Genomic DNA, 14,149 nt, shown 5'->3' on the forward strand with positions numbered 1-14,149 from the left:
CCAAGAGGATTTTATTTTTATCTTCAGAATTAATAATACTTAACTTGTCAAAGACTCTGAGTACGGCTGTACCTAACAATTTCATTACACTGGTTGTAATTTCATATACATTTGCGCTTACAGTGTCCCAAAATAGATGTATGTATTGTTTCAATGCTCATTCTACGTTAAGAGTCTAGTCATTACGACTTAAGAGTTCAATTTGACATAATATTTGCCCGTTATCCTACCGATGTTGATTTTCTGTTTATCTTGTTACTTTGCCAGGTTTGTATACTTTACGAGTACGTATTTACATACGAGTATACGTGCGTACTTATACGTATGCGTACGCGTACGTAAAGACGTACATATGTTAGAATACATCGTTAAACAAGCCCGGCATTGGTGATATGTAAAATTTATTATATATTTAACGAATATCCAAAGATGGTTTATTATTCAAAATTTATAAACTTAGTTCAATTAATTTTACAGTGTTGACATATTAAAAAATTTAAATTTCCTCAAAGGTGATAAAACTGTATGACAGATGCTTGTTTTAATGTGATAAAGGAAAAGCACAATTAATGCCTAATCGGCTTTATTACCCTACGAAAGATATATGAAATGTTATGTTAAAACAAGAATTATTTAAGATTATATATTTTAATTTGTTGGAAAATGCCTTCCACGGCGTTTGTATCGGACTTAGATTCAAAAGTATTAAGAGAGGGAAACCAATAGATTTATTAACGTCTTCAACGAATGATCAGACAGGTCTTAAGGGTAATTCGGAATCGTATTGGAATTTGGTATGAGGAAATCATTATTCTAGAACGTTGCTCAATCTATGTTCTGAGCTGTCAAATCATTTTTTCCATTTTAACTTTGACATACTTGACATGCTGTATCTAAATTGAGGCTTAGATGACACGTATGTCAAAATCGAATACGTATTTGACGCTGCTTCAAAGGCCGGTTACTCACTGGCTCCGGTTTCACTTAGATTCAGATGAGCCTCCTATTCAGCCGTTCTAATAGTCCGGGAGTCACATTGATAAGTCGCTCTGAACCTATATTTTAGAGCAGTGTTTCCCACGAATTATTTTTTTTGTTTTTAAAATTTACTTACTGTAGTGAACTTCTTTCAGTGAACAATTAAATTTTTTAATATTAAAAATTATGTATGTTGCATAAGAAATGCTAAGGTGGGACGAAAATGGTTGGCAAACACGGGTTTACGGTTTTTTCCTTTGAATAATTGTAATGTAGAGGGAGGGTTAAACTGGTTGAGTTTCTTGCCCGTTCTTAGAACAAGGCCTCCTTGTAGTTTTGCTCTTTTGCGAATTTTGTAATCGTTTGACATTCATAAGCATGCCCTAAGACGCATCTAAACTGAAAAAACGTATTTTTTTTGATTGAGTACTGAACACGTTGGTAATATTGGTTTCTCTACCTTTTATAACAAGGTTGTGACATCAACAAGACTAACTTTTTTACGCCATACAAAAATACGATCTGCGCGTGGAAAACATTTTTCTTCACATCGTTTCTCGTCTTCACCTTTCGAAATAAGTATGTAAGTGATGTGCTTTAACGCAAACACCAAATTGTGGATGGGGCCTAATGCTATTGCAGTTTTGTTACCATGGTAACGGTAGACTCGCTCGCTCATTTGTGATTGGTTAAGAAATGGATCAATAGTAAATAAGCGATGCGAGTTATGTATCGATTTTTACCAATATCTCAAGTTTTTGATATTTTAATTCCTAAATTCTTTATAAAAACGAAATCAGTTTAATTGCATCGCGTTTGTTGACGTACTAGTCTTGTCTCTTTTTATAACAGCGTAAACACAATGTGTCAGAAAGGGACAGAAGCATACCTTTGTTACAATAATGCAAATCAAAATTTAGCCATTACGAGCGATGTGTGTGTGTTTTTTTTTAATAAAACTGCAAAAGCATGCGTAGGTCCCGGGCTAGGTGTATTTTATATGACATTAAATTTAAGACATAAATGTTTTTTCTCAAATATGCACAAACTTATTGAGGAATTTTTCAGTAAAATGTTTCAGTGGTTTGTTTTATTAAAACCAAATGTACATATTAAGTGTGATAGAGATGAAACGGTCTCATTTAAAAAATAAATTTTGTTGTAAGTATATCTGCATTTTGATTATTTTAACGCGAAATCTTTTCCCTATATTTAAGATATAAATTTTCCCTATTACTAGGCTTTTTTATGGCTCTGGCACGATTTGTGCATTAGCCAGCGTCAAGTATAGATTTTTTTATAATTCGTGCTAGACTTTAGAAATTCGACCGTGTCCGACAACATGTGCGGTTTTAGGCACTCGCTCAGTACCGCACAACCCTCCCAAAGGCCGAGAACAAAATTAAATTAAAACTTGCCCTCGAACCGGCAATCGAACCCGGTACCCCTCACCTAGCTGCCACTTAATAAGACCGCTATGAGGCCCCTATTACTACGTTATTATAACACTCGACAAATAAATTGGCCAGAGATGAAATGCGCTAAAGTCAGTGGCGTAACAATAGGGTGGCAGGGCTGGCAAAATGCCACGGGCCCCCGACCCAAGAGGGCCCCTGCCCAAGAGATATTATGTTCTATGGATGAATGTGAAGTCTCCAATACGCATTGGGCTAGCGTGGGGACTACAGACCAGTCCCTCTCGCCTAAGAGAGGAGGCCTATGGCCTTAGTGGGACATATACAACGTGTAATTGAGTATGCTATTTATCTCGAAGCTTATTTAAATTAATCTGAGTACAACGTGACGATTTTTACTGATAGGGAATTTGCCACGGGCCCCAGATGGTATAGTTACACAACTGGTTGGAGTATGTTTGTTTATATATATTAAAATTGAGCAGTGTTGGCCTAGTGGCGTCAGCGTGCGACTCTCATCCCTGAGGTGGTAGGTTTGACCCCTGGCTGTGCACCAATGGACTTTCTTTCTATGTGCGCATTTAACATTCGCTCGAATAATTTGATAAATATAACGCAGAGCAGGCGAAAAATTATAAACGGCTCAAATGACCTTCAATTAGATTGTGTTTCCTTTGAAGACTTAGGCCTTGGGGTTCCAGTGCACAAGCGCTAAATAAAGATTTAAGTTGGGGCCTGGTAGATAGTACCGGTGATCCCAGAGCTGGTCCTTTCCTCGCTCAACGAATAAGAATCGCAATACAGCGAGGTAATGCTACCAGCGTTAAAGGTAAACTGCTACTATGTTGGTTAAGAAAATTAATTAGTTTTAATAAAAAATATATTTAAAATGTAAAACCTTTTTACAATTCCGTTTCGAGTTTCGTCACTTCAATAAATATCTGGCCAGTTAAAAATTAAAAAGTTGATTGTCAAACGTCGTTTCGTTTATTTGCAAGTCATTGCCGTATTTGCATGATGCGATTTATAAATCTATTGTTTGTATTTGGATTAGTCGCAAATGGAGCTAGTAGGCCATCCCAGGCTGAAAATGAAAGGTAACAATAGTACAACGTTGTATTCATACCTGCAATTATGTTTGCAACGCTTCTGTGGAATTTTATTCCTGGGTTCCCAGCGCAACAATAATTACTTTAAGTCACTCCTTATTGAAATTAATTATCAATAAAGCAAGCTAATTATATATAACAAAATATTTAAATAAATACTTTTCTTCTTACGTAATATATCTACTTATATTTGTGCTATTTTTCATTTTAGAGAAGTATATGCGGAATATGAAGAAAAAGAGCCCACTGCTGATGAATATATAAATGAGAAAGATAAGGTATGCTTGTCTTGTCTAAAGGCTCGGGGAAAAAATCATGTTGTTTTGCATATCAGCAACTATTTAAAGTAGTATAAGTACTAAACATTTCGTTATATTATAGGACTCGCAGGAAATAGAAACAAGATCTGAAACTCAAGACGAGGGTGTTCGCAAACAGGCTCTGACAAATAATGAGTATGAAAATGTGTGTATTCCATAGCGGGTTTTAATTTTAATTTATCAATGTCACATATATATTTTTAAAATCACCAAAGTATGCCAACGATTCTATACATTCATTTTAAGTACTCCTAATACCATAAATTCCCTTATTTCCAGGCAATGGAGAGAAAACTATATAATAATAAAAATATGGATCACGCCGAAGAAATGCCATTATCTGGTCGCTATAAATCTGATTCAGGACATGACGAAATCGAAGAGGAGGGAGATTTTTCACAGCCAGCGCCAAACGCACGCTTTAAGACTTTTAAAAGAAACCAAAATAATGAATATAAATCTGGTGATTCAGACGTTAGCTCAAATGATAATAATATGGAAAGTGATCGTCGCATGATAAAGGATAAGAGCGATTATAATAACGAAGCCATAGAGCCGCGAGATCAACCCCTGTATAAACAGATAACGTATTACAATAAAGTACAGGGCGATTTGTTCCACAAAAAGAAACCAAATAGCGTTTTCAGTTCAAATAGGGATAGACGGGAAACTATTCTTAATCAGCAAGAAAATCTCAATGATGATAAAAATATAGAAAAGAAAGGAGTAGAGAATAACAATGAAGATAGTGTGACTGCTATTAAGAGAAACATTAAAAAGCTTTCGAGAGAAGAACTTGAAGATCTTCTAAACTCTCTATCGGACGATAAGAGAGCACTTCTTAATAAAATAATTAGTAACAAATTTACGAACGATAACGTGAATAAGAGAGAAATTACCAAAAAAGCCGGAGCCGTCGAGGAAAATAATTATCTAGAAAATAGCCGTTCGGATTTAAATAAACTTGAAAGTGGAAGTTCTGTGGACTCACTTTCATCTTTATCTCAAAGTGAAACAACTGAAACTACAAAACAATCGGAGAGTAGTGAAATTTCTAAAACAAAGGCTTCAGAATCTGATGATAATACTTCACCAAATAATGAAAGTAAAGATGAATTAAATGATATTAACTTAAACAACAATCAAGAATCTATGCAAGATAATGTCGCTCTGTCCAAAGACATTAAAGGGAACGAAAAATCGAAGAACGAAAATAAAAGGGAAATAAATGTTGAAGAAATGACACCAGATAAACCCGACGTGATTAACGAACCCTCGAATAATGAAAACTATGATTCAGATAAAGATGCTAATTGGTCGGAATTGATGAAAGATGAATCTGATTTGCATGAAACTTATAGCAACCTTTATAAACGAGGTGTCGAAGATTATTCCAATGCAGCCGATGTTAAATCACTAGAAGACTCGTTTCCATTGAACGAAGCAGAGAATACAATATCATCCTATTCTCAAATGGCTCCTCTTATCCGGGTAAAAAGAACAAATAATATTAAGAGATCTCAAGACCGTAGTCCAGGTAATATGAAAGTTCCATATTTCCCTGGTGCGGCCAATGACGATGACAACGAGAAAGATGAATTTGACGATGGATTCAACTTTGAAAATTCATACAACTATGAAAAAGTCGGAAAGGAGGACAATAAAAATATCGGGTACTATGATATGCGTTCAAATAGGAACTATCAATATACTAAACCAAGTCGTAAGTCCGAGAGAGATTCCGCAAAGATTGGTTCAGATACTGATAACGTTCTTTCGAACGTTGAAGGAGTTGATGATAATTTGATGTACAATAATAATGAAATACGTAAGAAACGCATCGCAGACGACGCTGATGCAAATAAATTGCAACAGGAATCTCTGGATTCTGCGGAATCTTTTAACGAGAATAAGATGAGCGATTCACTATCGAAGAAAGATTTACATTACCAAGATCAGGACGCCATTGGCGCCATACAACGCGGTGCTAATGAGGAACTTGGACGATATAAAAGAATACGAAGATTAAACCAGTCGCCTCCACAAGAGAACACACAGTAATATTTAGTTATAGATAGACCTTTTATTTACTGTTCAACATTAAGAATTTTATTTTAATTTTTGTTATTTATTTTTGTCCGCTTGTTTGTTTTAGTGACGTATAAGTTTAATAAAGTATTACTTGTAAAGAAAGTTTATATAATACTAGTAGACTCGGCCAAGCGTTGCTGTGGCTAAGATTTTTGTTATATTACATAGTAGTAAACTATTCAAGAGAAACGGCAGTAGAACACCAATCCACCATGTTTTTTTTGTGATTATGCCATTAAATTGTAGCTTATGTGAAACGTTGGTACTTTCAACACAGCGCCATCTGTTAGAATTGTGACTATCAAATAATAAACAAATATTTGGCAATAAAATAATATTACGGGTATAAATTGAGATGTAAGCTATCCTATATTTTAAGTTGGATCAAACTACACACGGTGTGCAAATTTGATTGATATCGGTTCGGTAGTTAAGGAGTCCATAGCGGACAAACAACGTGACACGTAATTTATGTATATTAAGGTGGGAACTGACCAACGTTACGAGGTGTAATGTAACATGTAATGTACTGTTACACAGCGAGCATTCGTGCAGTCAGTACGTCGTGTAACGTTGTGTTTCCCCGCAACACGACGTACTGACTGCACGAATGCTCGCTGTGTAACATTACATTACATGTTACATTACACATCGTAACGTTGGTCAGTTCCCACCTTTAAGATTAAATTATAGCCAAACGTACTTTAAGGCTAAATTAAAGAATGTTGGGGCTTTTTTATTATCACAGACTTGGACACAGTGATCAGGGACATGTTCAATATAGATTTATAGATAGTACTTTCATGATTAAGAGTAAATGCTAAGAAAATTGATAATAACATCTGTACGTTTAAACGTGGAAGAAAATATCAGACACATGTGAAATAGAATATACGCTAAAAATATTATTAATGTGGCTCTGGTAAGGTAAGCGTCGATTATTATAATTGTATGAAAGTACAATGAAACTGGTTATAGTTTACTTATGAGACTAGAGAGTTTCTTGCCGGATCGTCTCGCCGGCTCTACGCCCTTGATTTGGGAATAGTAAATATAAATTTAGATCTTCCTTTTTTAAATATTGACAAAGTTACCAACAATGATTAAATAAATTTTGATTGAATTTATCCCTTATTAAAATCATTATTAGTTCAGATAGAAAGTTAAAATAAAAAAATATTTTGTATTTTATAACGATTTTATTACATGGCAATTTGTTATAAATATCTTAATTGTCATAAATTATATAAAAATTCGCAACATTATTATTTTAAACATTGTTTAAAAGTTTAGTTAAAGGCACATTATAGTCTTAAAATTAGTATTAACTCGCGGTTTTAACTCAAAGCATAAGGATATAATAATAAGGAATGGTAAAATATAAAAAAATAAAATGATAAGAGTAAATAGTTTTCTGCATTTTAAAACGTTTACGATAACGATTTTTTCTCTGTTATTTTTTCAGTGTAGAACTTGTGTTCTCGAGAATCACGAGAGTGCTTGAACGGAGTCCTCGTAGATTCTAACAACGTTGCGGGGCAAGTTCCATGAACGTGGCCTCTAAATTCTTGTTTATAGCTTGTTCCACTCCCGTCTCCGAGAACGAAATGTGAATTAGATCCGTGTCGCGAGTGTCGCTCAACTCTCTCGATATGTTCGGAGCGGTCAATCTTTTGAGAATGTTGCGATTTAGAAAAGCTTCCATACCGGGCTTCTGATTGACCATAGAACTCACCGCCAACGCGTAGATTATCTTTTATTACGACACGAGGTTGTCTCTCTGTAACAAACGTGGATTGCCCGTCCCGTCGTTGTTGACGTCGAGTATCGACACTTTCAGTGTGCTGAGATGTAACAGCTGTGTTGTCTCTAGCCGATCTATGCATTGAGCTGATACTCTTCCTGTCTGCGCTTTGAGTCGAATTGCTTATATATTCCCCACGCTCTGACAAATTGCTGATACTTTTCCGTTGTGCCGCTGCGGTGGAACTTGTAGTGTGATACGCTTCTGTATTTGAAGTAACTCCTTTGCGATGAAGAACAGCGTTACTGGAATTGGCATCGGATATAAAGTCGGAAGTACGCTTATGATATCCACTTCGGTTGGAGTGATCTTGTTGGGAAAGAGAATTGTCCCCACCATGCATAGCTCTTTGAAACTCAACGCTAGTTTTAGTTACACTGTCGCTTAACTGATTTCTGTTTACTGTATGGTTTTGATTGGAAACGTGAGTATGTTTTGTGTTATGTTCGTGGCTTACAGTGGAAATATTTGAAACATCTGCACCCTTTCGTATGGTTGTTTGATTGTCTTGTTGGTTATCAGAGCCTCCACGATTATTGATAATTCTTGTAGTGCCACTTTTATCATGTATTGACGATGTTTGATGGTCGTGTTGGTGATCAGAGCCTCCACGATTATTGATAATCCTTGTAGTGTCACTTTTATCATGTATTGATGATGTTTGATGGTCGTGTTGGTGACGAGATCCTCCACGTTTGATAATCCTTGTAGTGTCACTATTATCATGTATTGATGATGTTTGATGGTCGTGTTGGTGACGAGACCCTCCACGATTATTGATAATTCTTGTAGTGTCACTATTATCATGTATTGACGATGTTTGATGGTCGTGTTGGTGATCAGAGCCTCCACGATTATTGATAATCCTTGTAGTGTCACTTTTATCATGTATTGATGATGTTTGATGGTCGTGTTGGTGACGAGATCCTCCACGATTATTGATAATCCTTGTAGTGTCACTATTATCATGTATTAGGTGCTTTCCAAGGATTTGATCTCCACTACGTATATCTGAAACGCTCCGAGATGTTTGAGAGATCTGAGAACTGTTGTCGCTGATATGTGTCGATTTAATTTGTTTCGTAAAGCTAGAAACTTGTTTGGATGACGAAATATTCTCATGTTGTTGCTGGCTGTTATCATTTTGCCTTTGATGTCGGATATTGTCAGATTCAGTCGTGCCTTTTACAGAGTATGTTGTATTTAAAACATCGCTATGATTGCGATTGTATTGATTCTTCTGTGAAGAATGGAATTGATTTGACGAAGAATTACTTTGTCCGTCAGGTAGGGTACCTGTAATTACGCTTACACCTGTTTTTAATCCAGGCGCCTGGTGAGGTTCAGAATGTATGGGATGTGATTTTCCCGTATCAGCAGTAATATTATTTACTTCAACCATCTTAGTTACATTTACCCATTTACCCCCTCTTAATTTCTTTTCGGTTACTTGTTTCATTGTTTTCGTAGAGGTTGAAGATGTTGACGTATTTTTGGTTGATCTAGAATCGCTCTTATTAATTATATTTTTGTCATTCTGTTTAGTTATTGAACCTGAAGTACGATTTAATTTATTTTGATCGACTGAACTCGCCGACGACATGCGATCAACACTACCGTGTCTAATATTCCTTTCGTCTTGACTCAACACTTTAGAATGCTTTACGTCTTCTGAACGGTAAGTAGAGTTATCGACGTGTGAATGCATAACTTGTTTTGTCGTAGCTCCGTGATGATGCTGAGCGTATTGATTGTGATTTTCATTACGTTGATGCTGCTGGAAATTATTTTCTTGTTGCACATTCTGTAGATTATTGTGTTGAGTTCTGTTTACATCTATTTCATTCCTATGTATACGATTAGAATGATTATGATTTTCAGTATGAAGCCTAGATTCCGTCACCTTGCTAGTGTGAATATGTGTATCACTTTGATTTACCCTTGTGTTGTGAGTTGTATCTGAATCAACGACTTGTCTTTCATGGGAATGCCGATCTTGTCTATTAGGGCTTTCGCGGTCAGGTTCTGTAGGAGATTTATATGTTGGTTTACCTGTTTTACCAATTGGTGTTGAAAAATCAGTTGGCTTCCACTTTGATTTGTCGGTTTGATCTTCCTCAGGTTTCTTTCTATCAGACGGCTTTTGCGAGTAAGGTTCAGATGGATTTTCCTGATGCTTTGGAGAGGAAGGATGTCTGGACCGTGAACCAGGTCGCTCATCAGGTTTATGGTGTGGTGCCCCGGGACCTCCCTGACTGTGTCGATAAGTATAGTTTTGCTGATCATCAGTGTCAATTCTTTGAATCGAAGTTTTATGTTCTGAGGTAACATGTGTGTTTCTGTTTTCTACATTTGTCTGGTCTATTTTTGTGAGTTGTCTTGGTTCACCATTATGTGGTTCATTCTCAATGCTCTTAATCACTGGTTTACTACTTTTAATTATATTATAGTCATTTTTTCGTGAAAGATCTTCAAAAACTCCTTCAATTTTCAAGTTATCTTCCCGGCGCGTTAATTTAACTTTTTGCCCTTTTACGAGACGATAAGCATCTGAAGAGCGTATATTTTCCATTTTGCCTTCCATTTTCAAATTATCTTCATGTTTCACTATCGCTGACCTTTCACCAGTAACTACTTGGTAATCATTCTTTTGTTTCATATCTATAAATTCGCCTTCAATTCTTAAATTGTCTTCTCTTCTTATAATGTCAACTCTGTCAACTTTCTGACGTAAATCTAGATCATGTTCAATTTTAAGATTATCAACATGTTTAAATGGTTTTCTTTTTTCAGCTGGTTGGGACGGAATAATTTCAGGCTTGTAGAATTTTCCATCAGGTTTCAAATTATCCTGTGGCTTTACAACAGCTGCTCTATCCCCTTTCGTAGCATTGTAATCATTTCGAATATGCAAATCAATAAATTCACCTTCTGTACGCAAGTTGTCTTCATGTTTTTGAATAACGATTTTCTCAGTTTTTTCTATGCGTTTATAGTCATCTCTTCGGTGCATGTCCATTTTACCTTCCATTTTAAGATGATCTTCATGTTTCACAACGTCGACACGATCACCTCTGGTAGCTGTATAGTCAGTTCGCCGTATAACTTCCATATTACCTTCTGGTTTAAGATTATCCTCTGGTTTCTTTTGAACAGGTCGCTCGCCAATTGGTGCAGCCTTGGGTTTATCAGGACGTTCAAATTTACCTTCAGGCTTCAGGTTATCTTGAGGTTTTTTAGGTGTCTGTCTCTCACCTGGCTGCCATTTTTCTGTCGTCGGTTTTTCAAATTCGCCTTCTGGTTTTAAATTATCCTGTGGTTTCTTTGGCTTTTGACGTTCAGCTGGTTTCCATTCATCATGTTTTGGCTTTTCAAATTCACCTTCTGTTTTTAGATTGTCTTTTGGTTTTATTATTTCAGGCTTTTCTGCTGGTCTCCACTGTTCTCTAGTAGGTGTCTCAAAGTGACCCTCTGGCCTAAGGTTATCTTGTGGTTTCTTTGGAGTTTGGCGTTCAGCAGGTCTCCACTTATCTTCTTTTGGTTTTTCGAAGTCACCCTCTGGTTTCAAATTATCTTTTGGTTTTGATGGCGATGGGCGTTCAGCTGGCCGCCATTCTTTTTGTGTTGGTACTTCGAAATCTCCTTCCGGCCATAGGTTATCTTGTGGTTTCTTTGGAGTTTGGCGTTCAGCAGGTCTCCACTTATCTTCTTTTGGTTTTTCGAAGTCACCCTCTGGTTTTAAATTATCTTTTGGTTTTGATGGCGATGGGCGTTCAGCTGGCCGCCATTCTTTTTGTGTTGGTACTTCGAAATCTCCTTCCGGCCACAGGTTATCTTGTGGTTTCTTTGGAGTTTGGCGTTCAGCAGGTCTCCACTTATCTTCTTTTGGTTTTTCGAAGTCACCCTCTGGTTTTAAATTATCTTTTGGTTTTGATGGCGAGGGGCGTTCAGCTGGCCGCCATTCTTTTTGTGTTGGTACTTCGAAATCTCCTTCCGGCCATAGGTTATCTTGTGGTTTCTTTGGAGTTTGACGTTCAGCAGGCCTCCACTTATCTTCTTTTGGTTTTTCAAAGTCACCCTCTGGTTTTAAATTATCTTTTGGTTTTGATGGCGATGGGCGTTCAGCTGGCCGCCATTCTTTTTGTGTTGGTACTTCGAAATCTCCTTCCGGCCACAGGTTATCTTGTGGTTTCTTTGGAGTTTGGCGTTCAGCAGGCCTCCACTTATCTTCTTTTGGTTTTTCGAAGTCACCCTCTGGTTTTAAATTATCTTTTGGTTTTGATGGCGATTGGCGTTCAGCTGGCCGCCATTCTTTTTGTGTTGGTACTTCGAAATCTCCTTCCGGCCATAGGTTATCTTGTGGTTTCTTTGGAGTTTGACGTTCAGCAGGCCTCCACTTATCTTCTTTTGGTTTTTCAAAGTCACCCTCTGGTTTTAAATTATCTTTTGGTTTTGTTGGCGATTGGCGTTCAGCTGGCCGCCATTCTTTTTGTGTTGGTACTTCGAAATCTCCTTCCGGCCTAAGGTTATCTTGTGGTTTCTTTGGAGTTTGGCGTTCAGCAGGCCTCCACTTGTCTTCTTTTGGTTTTTCGAAGTCACCCTCTAGTTTTAAGTTATCTTTTGGTTTTGTTGGCGATTGACGTTCAGCTGGCTGCCATTCTTTTTGTGTTGGTACTTCGAAATCTCCTTCTGGTCTAAGGTTATCTTGTGGTTTCTTTGGAGTTTGACGTTCAGCAGGCCTCCACTTATCTTCTTTTGGTTTTTCGAAGTCACCCTCTGGTTTTAAATTATCTTTTGGTTTTGTAGCCGATGGGCGTTCAGCTGGCCGCCATTCTTTTTGAGTTGGTACTTCGAAATCTCCTTCCGGCTTTAGGTTATCTTGTGGTTTTATTTGGACCGGCCTTTCAGCTGGTTTCCAATCTTCTTTTTCGGGTCGCTTGAAATCTCCTTCAGGTTTAAGATTATCCTTGGGTTTTATAGGAGTTTGTCTATCGGCAGGCTTCCATTCGTCTACCTTTGGTTGCTCAAAATGACCCTCTGGTTTTAAATTATCTTTTGGCCGAGTTTGTACGGGTCGTTCTGCCGGTCGCCATTGTGTCTTTTCAGGAGTCGTAAACTCACCTTCCGGTTTTAAGTTATCAGAGGGTCTTTGTACCTGTGCTCTTTCACCAGGACTCCATTTATCAGGTTTGCGTTTTTCAAATTCACCTTCAAGGCGTAAATTGTCATCTGGCTTTGTAGGCAGAGCTCGTTCTGCGGGACGCCACTCATCGGTCTTAGGTTTTTCAAATTTACCCTCTGGCTTAAGATTATCTTGTGGTTTAGTTTGAATACGCTTTTCTGCTGGTTTCCATTCTTCGTGAACGGGTTGAGCAAATTCACCCTCAGGCTTTAAGTTATCTTGAGGTCTCTTTTGTACAGGTCGTTCAGCGGGAGTCCATCTAGTTTTCTCAGGTGTTGTGAAGTCACCTTCTATTTTTAAATTGTCTTCAGGTTTGTTAGCTTTTGGTCTTTCCGATGGACGCCATTCTTCTCGTTTCGGTGTTTCGAAATCACCTTCAGGTTTAAGGTTATCTTGAGGTCTTTTAAGTATTTGTTTCTCAGCAGGCCGCCATTCCTCTTGCTGTGGCTGTTGGAATTCTCCCTCTGGTTTAAGATTATCTTTAGGTTTCTTTTGTATTGGTCGCTCTGCTGGGTGCCAATGTTCTTTTTGGGGAGTAGTGAATTCGCCTTCTGGAAACAGATTATCAGTAGGCCTTTTGGGTTTAACTCGTTCTGCTGGTTGCCAGTCTTCCTTTACTGGGGTTGAAAATTCACCTTCTGGGACAAGATTATCTTTAGGTTTTTTAGGTTGTTGCCGTTCATGCCATCGTTCATCACGAATCTTATATTCTTCTTGTGTAGTTGTAGTTGTTGTCTCTGTATTTTGAGTTGAATAGAATTTTTCTAAATCTTCTTTCGTCCACGTGCGTCGCCTTTGGGGTCGTGTTACTACAGTATTTTTTTCTGTATAATCTGTTTGATTTGATGTAACGAAGTCTATCTCACCTTCATGAATTAAGTTATCTGTTCTTTTCGTTACTAGAGTTGTTCTCTCTACAGAATCTGTAAAATCAATGTATTCTGACTGTGAAGTTGTTTCTGTTGTCATGTCTCCTTCTAACTTAGTCCATGTATTTCTTCGTACAGGTTTTAGTTTTTCTAGTGGCTTTATTGAGTATTCGCTGCGAGAAGTTGTAGTATCTGTAAAAATATTATATTTTTTAATGGTAGATTAGAGAACCCAATAGGTAATTAAATATTTTGTAAACAATAGAATATAATGTTGGTATAAAATAAATATTTTTTTATTTTTTATTTGTTGGTATAAGATAACTACTCTAATAATGGAATAGACTGACGAAGTTAAGAAAATAGTCTGTACACTACTAG

The 14,149-nt window shown here is 37.1% G+C and overlaps 2 protein-coding genes across 7 annotated transcripts in view; one reads left to right on the top strand and one right to left on the bottom strand.

The window, feature by feature from the left end:
* The first annotated feature begins 3,371 nt into the window (after window positions 1–3,371).
* On the top strand, window positions 3,372–6,005 carry LOC125063077 (myb-like protein X). The gene is made up of 4 exons (XM_047669318.1): window positions 3,372–3,490; window positions 3,714–3,780; window positions 3,884–3,967; window positions 4,102–6,005. The coding sequence occupies exons 1-4, from the start codon at window positions 3,408–3,410 to the stop codon at window positions 5,881–5,883; spliced, it is 2,016 nt and encodes a 671-aa protein (XP_047525274.1). The 5' UTR covers window positions 3,372–3,407; the 3' UTR covers window positions 5,884–6,005.
* Window positions 6,006–7,098: 1,093 nt separating this feature from the next.
* LOC125055947 (titin) overlaps window positions 7,099–14,149 on the bottom strand; it is a 31,759-nt gene continuing 24,708 nt past the window's right edge. For 2 of the 6 annotated variants that reach the window (XM_047658711.1, XM_047658758.1), the window contains one exon: window positions 7,099–13,960. In XM_047658711.1, coding sequence (XP_047514667.1) covers window positions 7,344–13,960 — 6,617 coding nt within the window. In that variant the 3' untranslated portion in view covers window positions 7,099–7,343. The remainder of the gene's footprint in view (window positions 13,961–14,149) is intronic. The other 4 variants (XM_047658749.1, XM_047658731.1, XM_047658721.1 and 1 more) reach the window with 4 other exon arrangements.

Source organism: Pieris napi, chromosome 2, assembly GCF_905475465.1.
Source record: "Pieris napi chromosome 2, ilPieNapi1.2, whole genome shotgun sequence".
In the NCBI taxonomy this organism is placed as follows: Eukaryota; Metazoa; Arthropoda; class Insecta; order Lepidoptera; family Pieridae; genus Pieris; species Pieris napi.